Source organism: Tympanuchus pallidicinctus, unplaced genomic scaffold, assembly GCF_026119805.1.
Source record: "Tympanuchus pallidicinctus isolate F22 unplaced genomic scaffold, pur_lepc_1.0 scaffold22, whole genome shotgun sequence".
In the NCBI taxonomy this organism is placed as follows: Eukaryota; Metazoa; Chordata; class Aves; order Galliformes; family Phasianidae; genus Tympanuchus; species Tympanuchus pallidicinctus.
The window spans coordinates 22245727-22261116 of NW_026294739.1; the positions used below are offsets into that span (position 1 = coordinate 22245727).

A 15390-nucleotide genomic window follows, 5' to 3' on the forward strand; every position below is an offset into this window, starting at 1 on the left:
CCTGTTGCAGAGAGTGCCAAAATACAAAGTACATCATGCCTCCAGGCTCAGAAGATTTTTTTTTTTCTAGGGGTTTTTATGCTGTAAAGCCATATTTGATTTGTTTGCTGGCAATAACAATATAGGACTGGCTGTGTTGTCAGACCAAACTTCCATCTATTTTGCTAGCAACTATTTGGGACTAAAAGTATAAAGGAGGACAGGGATATACCAAAGTCTTCCATGCACTCCCAGCACCTGCCAGTCAGTGATGTGCTTCCCCAGAAGCTGCATCTGAATCTTTGCATTTATTGCTTTTTCATCTCATAACTTCTGAAGGTTTTTTTTTAAATTCATTTCTTTTGGCCACCCTTGGGAACGAACTCCAAGGCTTATTTTTATCGTTGTAAACCTGCTTGAAGGAAACAGTCATTGCCACGTTCAGGCTGTAAGCACTGGAGAAGGCTTGGTTGCTCAGTCTCTTCCCCTGGATTGGAGCTAGGGTCAGGCTCGTCATGTCAATACACTCTTGCATCATGTTTGGTGTAACTGTAGCTTTGGATGCCTGCCTTCCAACACCTCACTGAGGAAATGAGTGGAGAGTGTTGTGATGATAATGCTTTCTTCTACTCCAGGAAAGAGAAAACAGCAAAAAAGGCAACTTTGGTCTAGAGCTCGAAATTGAGGTCCTGATCTGCTGAAGTTTGGCTTTGGTATAGCAGTACTCCCATTTCCTTCCAGTGACTCTTCAAAATGAGCTACTCAAACACCCAGTTCATCTGGCACTAAACAAAGAGTACTTTCCAGCAGTAATTTTGCCATCTGCTGCTGTGCAGCGAGTGGCCCCATCCCAGTGACCTTGCAAAGGAGATTATTGAACGTTGACCTGGATTCTTGTGCACTCTTAGTCTGTTGTTTCAGGAATGTCCAGCTCATCTTTCACAGGGTTCTTGCAGATCACCTACTTGTAAGCATCTGAAGTTGAGCTGGGGAGAATGCCTTGGGACAAGGAAACAGCTTATCTTGAGAGGGCATCTCAGTGATTTCCCAAATGTCAGGCATGCAGTTGTGCACTGCTTTTATTAGATAAACTCCTACTGCTGTTGCACAACCAGTTTTGGGCAGCATCTCGAGAGATTTCTTGTGGCAGGTGTTATGGCAGTGCTTTTCCTTTTGTTTCAGTCTGAAGAGCTGAGCTTTTATGTGGGTTCTCAAAGGATTTTTTTCCTTTAGTTATCTTTAACTTTCGTGTTCAATGAGTGAGAAGATAAAATACATGATGCTCTGTATAGTAATATGGTCTGTTTTGTTTATTAGAGCTCAAATTTGGGGGGAATGATTTGGGTGAGTGGTATTGCAGAATTGTATGTATATGCTTAGCTTTGTGTTTGCTGATGGGCAATGCTTCATGATTAGTTCTGCAGAAACCTCATTCAAGCCCTGTGCTTGAGGCTACAGTGCTAAAGATACCAGATGTAGACTGCAGGATTTTGCTCTTACATCTTTATAGTCATCTTCAATTTAAGTTTTGTAATGATGCTTGGTAAAGAAGTTATAGTGTGATAATTCATACTTTATATTCTGATTATATAGTAAAATATGCACAATTCCTTCTTTAAAACAGACACACGTCACTGAAAATGTATAGAAAAGAGTGTTAAAAATTAGATTTAAAAATAAGTTAGAAAAGAATTAAAAAATCCTAGAACACAAAGAAACTGCCTCTCCGTGCTCCGCTTCATGCGCAGCTGCAGTGAGAGGAGCAGCTCCATTTGTCTCAGGGGCTCTGGTTCAGACAGCTAACCTTTCACGTTGTGTTTTTCCCTTCCTATCTAGCTCAGCTTTCCAAAGAACGGTGTCTTCATTAATGACAAAGGAGGGAAGTTGATAAAAGCTTCAGTCTGATAAAAATGATGAGTTGTTTGCGCAGATAACGTGAAATTTTATTTAACCCTAACTGAATTTTTGGAAGATTGTATTACGGTTTAGGTTTAAGATTAAATTTGTGTGATGAATACGAAGCTGTGTTTGTCTTCTTAATTCATTATCTACTTGCTGGAAGAGGTAGAAGTTCTCTAATCAGCCTTTCTTTCTCCGTAGCAGAATTAGCCTTTTTACCACTTTCCAGCAATTTTGACATTGAAAAAGGAAAAACTGATGAGCCAGAAAATTAATATTCTTCTGATGCTGTAGCTTCTAAACCTAATTGTTGAAACATTCTCATTTATTGGAAAATTAATATTTGGCAGTAGAACTTGGACCGCGAGCTGTAGTCCAAGGGAGGTTGAGCCCTGTGGGGCTGCTCCATCTCCATCCCACCCTGCACACAGCTGCACGTGTGGGGCCACACATCACGGGGTCTTACCCTGGACTTGCTGCTTTGGGTTTGGTGTGCAGCCTTCAGGCATTTATGTGATCTGAGGCTGGAGCTGCTTGGAAGGGAAGAATTACAGTCTGCAGGTATTAAGTGAAAGCTTTAAATCTCCCTTCTTAATGAGATGGTGGGGATAGAGCTTTGGCACTGCCCGCCTCGTACCTCGAGGTGCTTGCTGTCTCATCTCAAAATAGTCTCTATGGTTTTGTGGTAGAGCTTTGAATGGCAGATGAAGAAAACTAGAAAGTAATATTAGACTAGGGGAGGTGGATTTTGACTGAATGAATATCTTTTTAATGAGTTTTAGTGCTTTTGTAGCTGAGATTGTCAAAAGCTATCCGTGAGATGAGGCTTGGAGGACATGTAATGGGTTTTATTAAACCAGCTTAAAAAGTTGAGAAAACAGGCTTCTGAGTCTGCGAGTCATTGGCAGTGGTTGCCAAAGGAAGGAAGGGCTGTGGGGCAGAAAATGTGAGTACACTGCAGTGCAGGGTGTCTTTGAGGGCACAACAGTTTGAGGTTTGGCCTGGGCTGATAGGGTTGGGACTGGATGTGAAACCTGGCTTGTCAGCAGAGAGTCATCGTGGTGATTGTTTCCTGAAGCTGAATAAACTCAGAGGTATTTTCATACCATTGAGCTTTTTTCCCCCAAATTATGTAGAAATCATTTGTTTGTTGTGATGTTCTTGGTGAGCTATATTGCATACTCTCGTTTCTAAAGCCATACAGCACTTAAACATTTTGATTTGTAAAGTGAGCATTATTTTGAAGCTGAAGTCATGAGGAATGTGTTAGTGGTGAGACAAGCTTTCCTGTTAAGCAGCTATGTTATGATGCTTATGTATAGCCCCTATCACAAGAAATAGAATGAGAAGCTAGGAATTATCCTTTGTAACGCGTTATCAAGTGCAATTTGATATCTCGGGAATTAAACTAAAGACTGGTGACAGTTGATTTCTTTTGTTGTTGTTGAATTGCACCTATAACACATCAATTTACTGAGATATGAATGTATTGACAGCTGCCTCGAGGCTTCAGAGCAGTGACTTCATCCTTTAGAAGTAATCTTGTGAAGTGAGCTATGAACCACTGTGGGGTAATTAAGTAGCTCTTCCATTTCCCTTATGATAACTGGGATGAGTGACACTTCTCTCTGCAGAATGTGACTTCCCATAGCATTGCTGTCCTCAGTTGAAGGTGTGATGAGAAGCAGAAGCCTTGAGCACAGCCAGCAGTGATCCCACAGTGTGTTCTTGGGGTTGCTTCATTTTATGTTTTTGTTTGCTGGCTGTAGGAGATGTGTCTTGTGCTGTGCTGCAGCCTATCATGTGCTGGCTGTCGGAAGCCTTGCTATTCGTGTTAGCAGCAGCTAAGAAATAAGAATTTCTTGCTAAGTGAAATGTGCGTCAGCTCTGCTCGTATCTGGTCTCCTGCCTCACTCTGAGTTGTCTGCATGCTTGTCTCATCCCCCCCACCTCAATCACACTCCATGCAACTTTCTCCTAGCATGCACTGGATAAATTCTGTCCTGTTTTGTTGCTCTCAGTCTTTGAGAATGCAGCTGAGGATTCCTGGTGTAAAGGCTATTCTGTAAGAGCCAGCAGAGAAACAATTAAAAATGCAGTAAGTCGAAGATGAGAAGCATTATAGGTGGAGCCTGCTTCGTTCCTGCAGTGCTTGTCAGCGCAGTGTCCCCTTGGGCTCCATCACAACTAAGTGCAAGTGTGAATGTTTCTGCCCATCATTCCACACTGACTACGAACCTCTGAGTTTCAAAAGCATTGGCTTGGCTTAAACAAGTGCGATATTGGCTGCAAGCACGGCAATTTTTTCATAGCTGCCGGGAGAGTTAGTGCTCAGCATGTCTCAAGAGACTACTTGTTCTTACGAAATCAAATGCTCAGTGATGCACAGCCTGAACCATTTGCATGCTCTGTGCTCCGGCTGGCCTCGTTCCACAGAGCACAACGGGCTGTGCTCCCCGAGATGGGGGGAGAGGGGAGGAGGGCACCCGGCCGAGAGGAAGGAGCCCTTCCTGCAGAATCCCGTGGCTGACGGCGCTGGGAGTTACCTGGAGGCGAGGGAGCTTTTCCTCTCGTGCATTCCGCCTGCGTCACTCGCTCTGTAGCTGGGCTCAGTGTTCGCTGACTGCCGGCTTCCAGGCTCTTGCCCACGGCGCGCTCTCCTGTGCAGGCGTTGCAGACCCTTCAGCCTGGAGTGGCAGAATCGCAGCGCTGCGTGCGCGGCTCGTGCCAAAAGTAGGCACAGCTCCTGCACTCCCGCAGCAGCAGCAGCACGGAGCAGATGCTGCCAGCTTTCCTACCGGGTGGTGCCCTCTGGTTTTGAGGAAAGTTGCCTGGCGTTGCCTCTGGATTTGTTTGTCTGTCTTTTTATGGCTCGTGAAAATCTCATCGTGCTGCTCGGAGCGTGGTGCTGGGGAGATGCTCCCATACTTCTGAGGGCTGCTTTCCAAATGTTTTCTCTCTGGAGATGTGAAGGTTCAGTGGAGGCTTTCCTGCAGTGACAATTCTCGTTTTCATTGCCGACGATGCACAAGAGTTGCCAATTTAATGGCAGACCTTGAAGTATATAAAAATTTAAGTCCTGAAAAAGGTAAGGATGCTCCAGTTTGTAATTATGTGGGAAGAGCTCAAGTGATGTCTGCAGTGCTTATAGAAAAATGAAGGATGCTTTGTTTACTGTGGGTAACTTTTATGTGCTGTATTTATTTGGGCATCATTAATATGAAAAACAAAACCCACAAATCTTTCTGAATATTTCAGAGGAAAACTTGGTGTTTTTGTGTCAACTTCAAAGTACGTTTCTCCATGTAAACGTATGAATTGTGTGTGGTGTTGCTGTGGTATGGATAAAACAGGGCTATATTTTTATCTTAAATCATTACAAATGCATTTGTCTTTAAAAACACCATACCTCTTGATCTCGTTCTGCCATGGCATAGTTTTCCATGGGAATGAGTATCTGGTTTTTCTAGTAACACTTACAAATAGAATACAAACAGATATGCAAATAATATGTGAAGTTCTGATCAGAGAGCAATGGATGAGAGATCTTTTTGAGACTTGTGGGGGACTGATGCAGAAAGGAGGGCACCTCGGGTAGGTTGAACAAAATTGGATGTTAAGTCGGAGCTGGATAGAAAGTAGTAATTACTTCAAGCCTCTAAATGGCTATAGAGTAAAGGCCATTGGAGGAAGGAGAAATGAAGATGGCCGAAGTTTATTTTTGTTTTATTGTATTTGTGTCATTTCTGATGTTTGGTTATGTGTGAGAAATTTTTTTAAAAGACATTTACTAAAGGGAAAGCTTCTCAAGGTTGGGTATTCTGTCCTTAATTTTGGAAAAACCAAACCAAACGCCTATTCTTACTATTCTGTAAGAAACTGAGGCTGCTTTAAGCAGCTGTCAGTTTCTTGTGCATCCTATGGGGACAGCTCTGTCTGTTGGGATGCTTTGCTGCAGCTCCCTGCGCTGCATTCATGTTTTGGAGGTTTCTGTTACACACAGCTCTGCATTAAGTTTTGATGCACATAGTAAGGGAAAGGAGAGCAGGTGTTACTCCATCTGTTTGCTGAGACACAGCAGGTAATGGATAGGTCCCAATGAATAATTTACCAGAGAGAGCTTATTGGGAGGGTGTTTTTTGGAGTGATCCTAGAAGAAGAGCGTCAGGTTGAACTTTTGAAGCTGCTGTAAACGTTCTGTATGTATAAATGCATTCATGCCAAGCGTTCAGCTGCTGGTGAGCTCCTGTCTGAAGGCATTTTCTAGTCCTTTTTCTGCAGACAAACATAGCAGCAGCTGCCACCCATGTGGTTGTTGCTGCTCCTTGGTCGGTTGCTTGGCTGGGTGATGGCAGCCCAGGGCTAGGGGCGCCGAGGCACTGTCCCACAGCTCTGGGCACTGCAGGTTTGTGGCATGGATGCAGGAACAGTGGCAGCATGTGGGCATCCTGTTCTGCAGACCTCTAGGAGTTATCCTGCTTTGTGTTTGTTCATCCTGGGTTGTTCCCATTGCAAAATAACAGTTTCTGGCTGATGGAAGCAGGAGCACGGAGCCTTCACAGAAAGCCTGGTGAGGAAGGGGAGGATGGTTGTATGTTGCAAAAACAGGCACTCTATTGCTTTCCCTCTTCGGAGGTCGTGTTTTGTAGGCGTGAACCTATTTGCACTCATGAAGGATGGGAGGAGGCGAGCACTTGGCCTCCTGTCAGGCAGGTGTGAGATTGCATTCACGATACCAGTCTCACCCGCGGTGATGAACGCACCTAAGGGTGCTGGTATGGCAGTGCTGGCACACCATGGTGCCACGGCATCCCTTTGCTGCAGAGCCTGCCCAGGACCTGGCCATGAGTGGCTGCAGGAGGATGCTGCTCCCCGCCTGCCCGCGGCTCGGCCGTAAGTTCGTGCCTTTGGGGTATGAGTTAGTGAGCAGGGGTCGGCATGGGATGGGATGGAAGGAGGTGCAAGGAGGAGGTATGGAACTGGGGACCAGTCTTGGTCCTTGGCTGACCAGCAGAGCTTCTCTCTGTCTGTTCCTGCTCCAATGGAACTGGAGGGCTGTAAAGCAGCAGCTAGCTGCACTGAGCTTTGTGGCTGGCTCTGGCAGCTGCTTTTTGTGAGGCCATTGCCAGGGCTTCTTTGGGGTGCTTGTATCTTTGAATCTACCCAAGCGCCTATAAATTAGGTATTAAGTATAGACCCTAGCCTGGTGAGTGATGTATAGGGGCATTAGCTCTAGATGAGGAACATGCAGTTCTGATTACTATTGAACGCGTCAGCCTCCTGCTGTGAAGAGCTTGGTCTTGCAGAGGTTTAATATCAACAATAGCTTAAATCTATCGCAGCACTGTATGCACTTGCAATAGATTAGTATGGGCATGTGGCAGCTCTGAAAGCTTTAACACACTGGGTGTTGGCCCTGAGAAAAGTGAAGCAGCTCGTGAGCAGCCACAGTATGACTGCCTCAGGAATTGCCAGGGCTGTTGGAGCCAGGTCTAAACACTGCTCGTCTCCTTGGGAGCCCTCCCATGGGTTTTGCAGGTCAGAGACTTGGTAGACCAATTGGTAACTAAGTTATGTGTCTGCAGAATGCTTAGCATTCATTTATTCTGATCAGTTACGTAAGCTCCTCATTCAATAAATCTACAGAGCACGTAATGCATAACAGAATCGAGGTGCTCTCCTGTGTCTCTCAAACTGTGGCTAGATGGAAAGCTGTTGAAGTGACCATTTTGCTGTTCCATGAAGATGAAAATGGCTGCACGCTGCGCTGGGATCAGTGCTTATGGTGTCCTCACTGTGGAAGGCAGCACCCAGGTGAACCTGGTGAAAGAGCCTGCAGAGGCAGATTGACCCAGCTTCTAACAACACAGGCCTTACCTGCAAGAGGAAACGTGTTTCTCCCTTTGCATACGTCACAAATCTTGAAATAGTCATTTAGGAAGCTTATGTCTTAGATGTCAGCTTGTTAGAATGCTGGCAGCATTGTGTGCTGGTGGGTGTGCTTCAGAAATGACAGGTAACCACAAGTTGCTTTTTTGATGATATTGGTGATGGGAAACCTCACAGCAGCTTGTGCCTGTTGGCAGTCAGGTGCTTGGTACGCTCAGCAGTGTGACTGACACTTGATTGGAGACATTTCCATGTGCTGCCCAGAAGAACAACAATTTGCATGGGACCCACATGCACAAAGCGTTTATTTCAGTAGTAAAATTACTTCAGTACTTGAGACTGTCAATTCACTGTTTGACCACAGAGTATTCGTTGTTGGTGACTTACACCAAGGCAGTTTGAGAATGGAGTAGAGAAGGATGTTTCTTTAGGAAAATGACTGTTTCTATGAATTGTGAATAAACTAATTCATATCATCTGTTGAACTGCAGGCTTCATTTATTGATTTAGAGGTTAATTAACTCCACCTCCAGTTGTGCTCCGCTTTTCCCCTTCCTGCTCTCTTCTGGAGCCCCAGCTGCAGGTTGGTCTGGCAGTCAGAAGGAAGCAGTGCTGCCATGCACTGGGTCGCTCTTCCAGCCCCTCCGTCCCTCCTGTGCCCTGTGGTGTGTTCCCCCCACTGGGCTGCGATGCAGTGGAGCTGCCATGGGTTGCTGTGATGTGTTGCTGGTGCAGTGCAAGCTGTTCTCCCTTTCTTTCTGCCTGTTGCTACTGCTGCTCCTTGCTCTGCAGTGTTGCAATCAATTTCTGTGCCTAGGGATCCTCCTGCAATGAGGAGGATTAGGATGTGAGAGCCTGTTAACTATGTTTGCTTAAGTCTGTGCTTCTTGTTTACTCTAATGATGTGATGTATTTTGACAGTTGGCCATCTCTGTGGTTAAGTGGTTGCGCCTTTTGCTGTTAATAAAGGAGCAATTCCTTACTTTTAATAGGAAATTCAGTAGTTCTCAGCCATCCTGTGCAGCAGAAGCTCCAGAGCTCCCAAACTGAGCAGCTCTGATGGAACCTGTTTCTGAAGGAGAGATGATCTCGGAGACCCTGTATTTCAGCAGCCAGAAGCAGGGATGTCCCCTGTGACCTGTTGTTCTGCCATTCCCTGAGCTCCCTGTTGGCACTGGTGCCCTGTCTGGGCTCTTGCTTCACAAAAAGACTGGAGCTGAGGTCCTGGAGCCCTGGGACCAGTCAGGACTGTGGGGTCCCACAGCAGGACAGCTGTCCCTGCCCAAGAGTCTCTTCTTGGCTACTTGCCCCAGTGCTGCTGGAATGAAAGCTGGGCCAGTTTCTTGAAGATAACAGTGAGAAGTCCACTGTGCTGGCAGAGGGAAGGCATCCCTGAGCAGAGATGGAAACCATGCATTATGCATTGTGTCTGGGGGCTGTGCTCTCAGATTTCAGTTTGGGTGCTGAACTGTAGATCTCAAAAAGGGGATCCCAGGCCCTGTAAGTGCAGTGCTGTCCCAGCAAGGCATTTTCTGCATTGCACAATACTCTGTGAAAGATAATCTCACAATAGGAATGGGATTTGGGGGTGTGGATCCAGTAAAATCCTCAGGACATCCCAGGCTTCTCCCTGCTCCCATTCTTCTGATTTTTCTGGCGAGGAAGGGACTCTGGGTGCTCCCAGGGCAGGAGCAGTAGCTCAGTGCTGTCATGCATCTGCCAGCTATAGAGCAGAAGCTTTCCTCTTGGAGCATATGTATAATATAGGTAGAGACATAGAGATCGTTTGAATTGCTTTTCATGGAAGCATCAAGCTGGAAATCTGAATAAGCGAGGCTGATCAGTACTTACTATGAAATATATGTTGCTCATAAACCGTAACCGCTGGGAGTTCTCACTCCCAAGTCTCTTTAACAAACAAAAGCTCACACCAGACAGATCTCAGACCTAAGGGTTAAAACTACAGCAATAATTCTTTTCTCCCCTTCTGCAGGGTGTGTGGTGGTGGTCTCCACCTTCAACCACTTTTTGCCTGCATGTTATTTAGTGAATGTACAGGCACGAGTTCTTCAGGCTTAATGATCTGCACAGACTGTGTTGGTGTGCTGTGGGGGCCTCTTTGGGTTGTATGTCTGCTTTCCTGGGCACTGCAGGGACCTGGCAGCCCCAAAGGCAGTGCTGCAGGTGGGGCTGAGGACAGCTTCATGCTTGCAGAGGTGCGAGAGGTCGTCCATCTCATGTCAGCACTTTGCCCTGAGATGATGATTAAAGCCACTGTAAGAAGCTTAAAGTTACGTAAGGGGTTGGGAGAGTTACCATAAAGCAAATTAAAATCCCGTGTCCAATATGAGATGTGGTTATTAGAAGTGCTCCTGGCTGGAGGCAGATTGCTTGCTCTGCCCTCTTCGTTATCCTGTGCTTCGTTATGTAACAACCCAGCCATCGGCAGCACGATGGTGTTAAAGGGAAGCTGCACAGGGTTCCAGATGTCACTGTGGCTGCGTGGGACTTGGATGAAGTGTGCTTTCCAGTGGGTCTGGGGAGCCTGTGAGTCCCAACAGCATTAGTGCAATGGCCAACTTACAGCAAGAGGTGGCTGCAAGGTGGGATGCTGAGAGCTCAGATAGAACTTTTGTAGTTTCATCCAGAATGTCTTCACTGCTTGGATCCCGCTGGTACAAATGCATGCTGTTCTCTGGTCTGAGGTGTGAGTGCTCTTCCCCCCCCCCCCCCCCCATTGCTTTGGAACGTGGCTGTGCATCATGGCCTCTCTGCTCCAGGCACAGCCTGCGGGAGGGAGCACACCTTGATGACTGCAGCAGTGCAGGTGTGGAGGTGACATGCAGGATGTGCCCCGGCTTTCAGGATTGCAGGAGGTGGCCTCAGGAGCTGTGCAGTGCTCCTGCTGCTAGGGTGTCTGCTGTCACTCCTCTCTGAGCAGAGAAGCAAGCTGTCTATTTGCAAGATGCATAGCTGGACTAGAAATACTCGCCTCACACAGCTGGGGAATGCCAGAATACAGAGGGAGGAGCTGATGTTACAATTGAAAATAACTTCTGCATTTTATGGGTTTATTTTATGGTTTTATTTCATCTCCTTAAGCTTAATGTTGGCTTAATGCAGACTACATATAATTTAGAAATACAATTTATATCCTCTTTAGTAATTACACTTCTCATTGTCTGTTTGAAAATACTCTTTATGCCTTATTTAATCTCTTTATTCTGTCAGATGGCTGCACCATTAAGTCCATAAAAGCAAGACGGAACCTTTTCTCTTTCAGTTGCACTTCTAAATATTAATTTCATAACACATAGTAGTACAATGGGGAGAAATAAGAACTATGTTATGTATTGCTTTTGTGTATGTGAACAGGAGGAGAGAGAAGCCATAACGTTTATCTTTCTCTTATTTTTCTTTGCAACTCAAGTAATCTCACAGCTCAGTTGTAGGATGTTGTTCCTAAAGCTGTTAAGTATATTTGCATCTTACTGTGTTGGCTTTATTAAGGCCCACTGTGTTAATTTCCAGAGGCTTTCCTGTGGGCGCGCGGGCTGTTGCACACAGCAGCCACACAGCCTGCTCTGTGTAAGCAGGGTGGTTTTGTTGGCTGTCCCCTATGGATCCAGTGGCTGCTGTTCAGAGAGCAGTGTGTGCAGTCAGCCGGCTGCCTGGAGTTCCCTGCAGGAGGAGGTGCAGGTGGGATCCTGCTCAGCTGCCTGAGGAAACATCAGCATGCATGGTTGGAATGGTGTGTGTTGTGTAACCTCCTGCACTGACCCACAGTGAAAAGCGTGGGACTTGCAGCTCTCTTTGCTCAGGCAGGTGGCATCATCCCTGTGCAGGCATGGGGTAAAGTTACACACCTGGCAGCACACGGTTATGGATTAGAGCTCCAGCTTAGCATCCCTGGCATAAGTGAGGTTTGTTGGGCAGCGTGTCAGGTGGAACGCATTGCATCCCCTGAACAGGTGATATTGCAGGTAACATCTGGGCTGGCAGGCTGGGATGCCTTCCTTCCTGGTGGTGGGGCTCTGCCAGCTGCTGAACAGCATGGATGTGGCAGAGATGGTGCAGCTGGCACCCATGGGTCAGCATTCAGCCTAGCGCTCAAAGAAGGAGCAGAGCAGCTCCTGCAATGAGACATGGTATTGCTCAGAGTGATGGTCATTGCTTTGTCTGAAAATACATGGTGCCCATCTCAGCTGTGTGCCTGGCTGGAGTCTGAAATCAGTGTGCTGCAAATAGGCTTGGAAGACCTTTCTTGGTGTGCTTGTGTTTCATAAGTAACTGAAAAGAGAGGATGGTGTAGCTTGTAAGTTAGAGAGAAAGAGGAAATAACCTCCTGAAGTTGGATGCTGTAGCACTTAGGCTGCCCCAAACCTTTCTTTCAAGTGCATTCCTTCTGTTAACATGTATGCTATGGGGATGATGCAGTGAACTTTCTTGTGTGTCCACTGTTCTTATTACGTGTTTTCATTTGGGTGGTATGTTCTGAGAACTGGGAACGTGCAAGCAGAGAATTGGTGCTTATTGCAGATGGCACTTGAGAAATAGAGAATGAGGAGATCTTGGTGGAAAGAGGATTTCTTCCCTTCTTCTGTATTTGTGAGGAAGTGCTCTAAAATCTTTCATGTAAATTTGATTTGGAAGTGTATCTGAAAACGTATTGTGAAATGCATCTATTTTTATCAATAAGATATGGTAATATTTGGGCAATTAAAACAGTGACAAATAAATTGTACAGTTGTTGTCTGTTGCAATTATCTGATTCTGGTCCATCTGCTTTTCTCACATGAAGGAAAAGCAGTCCCCTCTCTGCTGCCCTTTGTTAGTGGTCCTCGACAACAGCTCAGTGAAATAGCTGTTTTCCTCACAGGTGAGCTAATGCTAATAGGAAGACTTAGGTGAGAATTAGTTCTTTTTGAGGCTTATTAGTAACTGATAGGCTTAGGTACAAAGAAGCAGATTCTCTGTGTTGAGTAGCTTGTAGCTAAGCCTCTAAGCCAAAACCTTGCTGTAATAGAACACTCCAGCAGTGAAATACTGCCTGCAGCCTGCCTGCCAAATTGATGTAGCGGTTTGGGTTTCCATATCCACACTCTCTCACAATCTTCTTTTATGGAGGACAATTTTATTAAGGTGAATTGGAGGCAGGCTTGCAGTGAACTTGTTCAGAAGTGGGAGGCTCAGTCCTGTGTGCAGGGACTGCTGCTGCTTCAGGTACTCTTCCTTCTTTGAGGCTGCTCCTCCATCCCGTGCTGTTTGGAGCCATAGCTGCCTGCTGCTCTGTGCACCTGCGGGTGGCTTTGTGTCAAAGCCATGATGGGTCACTTTGGGTACCCTTTAGTGACAATGGCACCTGTTTCTGCCTTCATTTCCATCTCTTCTGGTTCATCTGAAAGCACTGCCCAGTCCACCCATCTGTTGGTTCTGGCTCTCCCAGGGAACAAGAGGCTGTGAGGGTCTTTGCTGTGGTTGAGGAAGAGGATGAGGAGTAAAGACAGAGCTGGGCAGTGTTTGGGAGCCAGCCAGGGTGTAAGCAGATCAGCAGGTGACGCTTTCGGAGTGATACCAAGTGAGGAGAGGCTGCAGACAGATAGAAACAGGAAAGTAATTTAAGAACACAGCTATGCACTGAGATCAAGGCGAAACGTTATCTTGATCTTAGTGCGTGGAGAGGCGTGGGAGGGAAGAGGTGAGATGAAATGGAGGAGATGGATCTACTGCAACCAAAACAAGGAGGAAGACTATCATCCCAGATGGGATGGGTAGATAAAAAGAAGCTATCACAGTGTGTGCTTGAAATTTGGTAGCGGGAGAGGAAGGCTGTAGTTGTGTGTGTGGCAGCGCAGTGGGACTGTGTGTTTATAATTCCATTAACAGTTCAAAGTGTGGCAGAATTGAAGGTAAAGGATTACTGAGCACAAAGGAATGAGGACTGAACGATGGCCTTGCCATTCAGAATTGGCAGTGCTGGCTTTTAAAATTACTAGCACATGTCTAGCAATTTAAATATATATATAAAATATTATATATTATAGTATATATAATATTATATATATATTTGAAGGAAGTAAGCATAGAACAAGATAAAAAAGGAATATAAAGTATTTCCTTTCAGTATTTTATTTTTGTTGACTCCTGTGACAATGTTTTGACAGATGTGTTCTATTTTCTTACAAGGAGAACTTGTGAAGAAGAAATAGTGTGTGTCTTGCATTTGCTGACACTGAAGGTGAAAGGCAAATGTTTTATGTCTAGTAGAAGTTTGAAAGTCGCTATGTCATTTTATTGGTGGAAATAGATGGCTGTTCAGTTGAACTTGCTCTGTTCTGCTTCACAGTTGAAAGATGCATGAGTGTTATGCAGTCTGGGACTCAGATGGTTAAGCTGAAGAGTGGAACCAAAGGGCTCGTTCGTCTCTTCTACCTGGATGAGCACAGGACCTGCATCCGATGGAGACCATCCAGAAAAAGTGAAAAGGCAAAAAGTAAATCTGTAATCCTTTTAATTTCCTGGGAATTTGAGTATTAAAGTGTGGATTACAGATAGGACAGCGAGTAATGTGTTTTAGATCTAGTAATTGGGCTGGTATTAAATGTGGAGGTTGGTGCCCTGCATGGGGCAGGGGGTTGGAGATTCATGATCCTTGAGGTCCCTTCCAACCCTGGCCATTCTGTGGATCGGTTGCATATTTTAAAGTGATCCCCTATTACAATCTAATGTTAAAAAAGCTTAATGACTCCTAGCCTGAATAATGCAGAGTTGTTGAAAAGCAGAGTGTGCTCGGATGGCTACAGAAGGATATCAGTTTGTGTTTTCTCGTTTCCCCACAGTTATCATCGATTCTATTTACAAAGTGACCGAAGGCCGTCAGTCTGAAATCTTCCACCGCCATGCAGAGGGGAACTTTGACCCGAGCTGCTGCTTTACCATTTACCATGGCAACCACCTGGAGTCACTGGATCTGATTACCTCTAACCCGGAGGAAGCTCGCACCTGGATCACAGGGCTGAAATATTTGATGGCTGGGATAAGTGATGAAGACTCGCTCGCTAAGCGGCAGAGAACCCACGATCAGTATCCTTTTACAGACCTGAGCACAGTACTTACCTGTTTTGTAGTGAATTTGCTATGGGGTGTTCTTTCGCCTCCTGCCAGCTGGACCAAAAATTTTGCCACTGATTGAGATGGAAATGTTAGATAAGTGTGACGTGTTGTACTGCACATGTGTGCATCCGTTAACTGTGCATTAGGGACTGGATTAAACTCCATTGAATCACGGGCAGTCCTGCATTTTGTTAGTGAAATCCCTACCAAAGTGTCAGAACGCACATTTATGGTTATCTCATTGAATACTAACCCCAGCATGACTATAAAGGATAGTTTGATGGAGCCTCCAGTGCAGTTCAGCAACAGTGTTACTCCTCTGTAGCTGTTCTTTTTCCATGTATTTCTTCAGTGTTGTTTGTGTGCAAGTATATGTGGCCTGGCTGGTCTGAGGGCTCCTGTGCTACTGACCACTTGGTAAAGCTTCTGTGTCTGGAGATGTCCATCATGGAAGGATTTATGTCATCTTCTGTTTGCTCAGCTGTGCTTTTATTCTCCTGCTTCAAATTG

General features: G+C 45.6%; 1 protein-coding gene across 4 annotated transcripts in view; it reads left to right on the forward strand.

The window, feature by feature from the left end:
- The window catches only part of PLCH1 (phospholipase C eta 1), a 63116-nt gene that overhangs the window by 13681 nt on the left and 34045 nt on the right, over positions 1-15390 (forward strand). For all 4 annotated transcript variants that reach the window (XM_052686075.1, XM_052686078.1, XM_052686076.1 and 1 more), the window contains exons 3-4: positions 14114-14260; positions 14607-14850. In XM_052686075.1, the coding sequence (XP_052542035.1) occupies positions 14114-14260; positions 14607-14850 (391 nt within the window). The remainder of the gene's footprint in view (positions 1-14113; positions 14261-14606; positions 14851-15390) is intronic.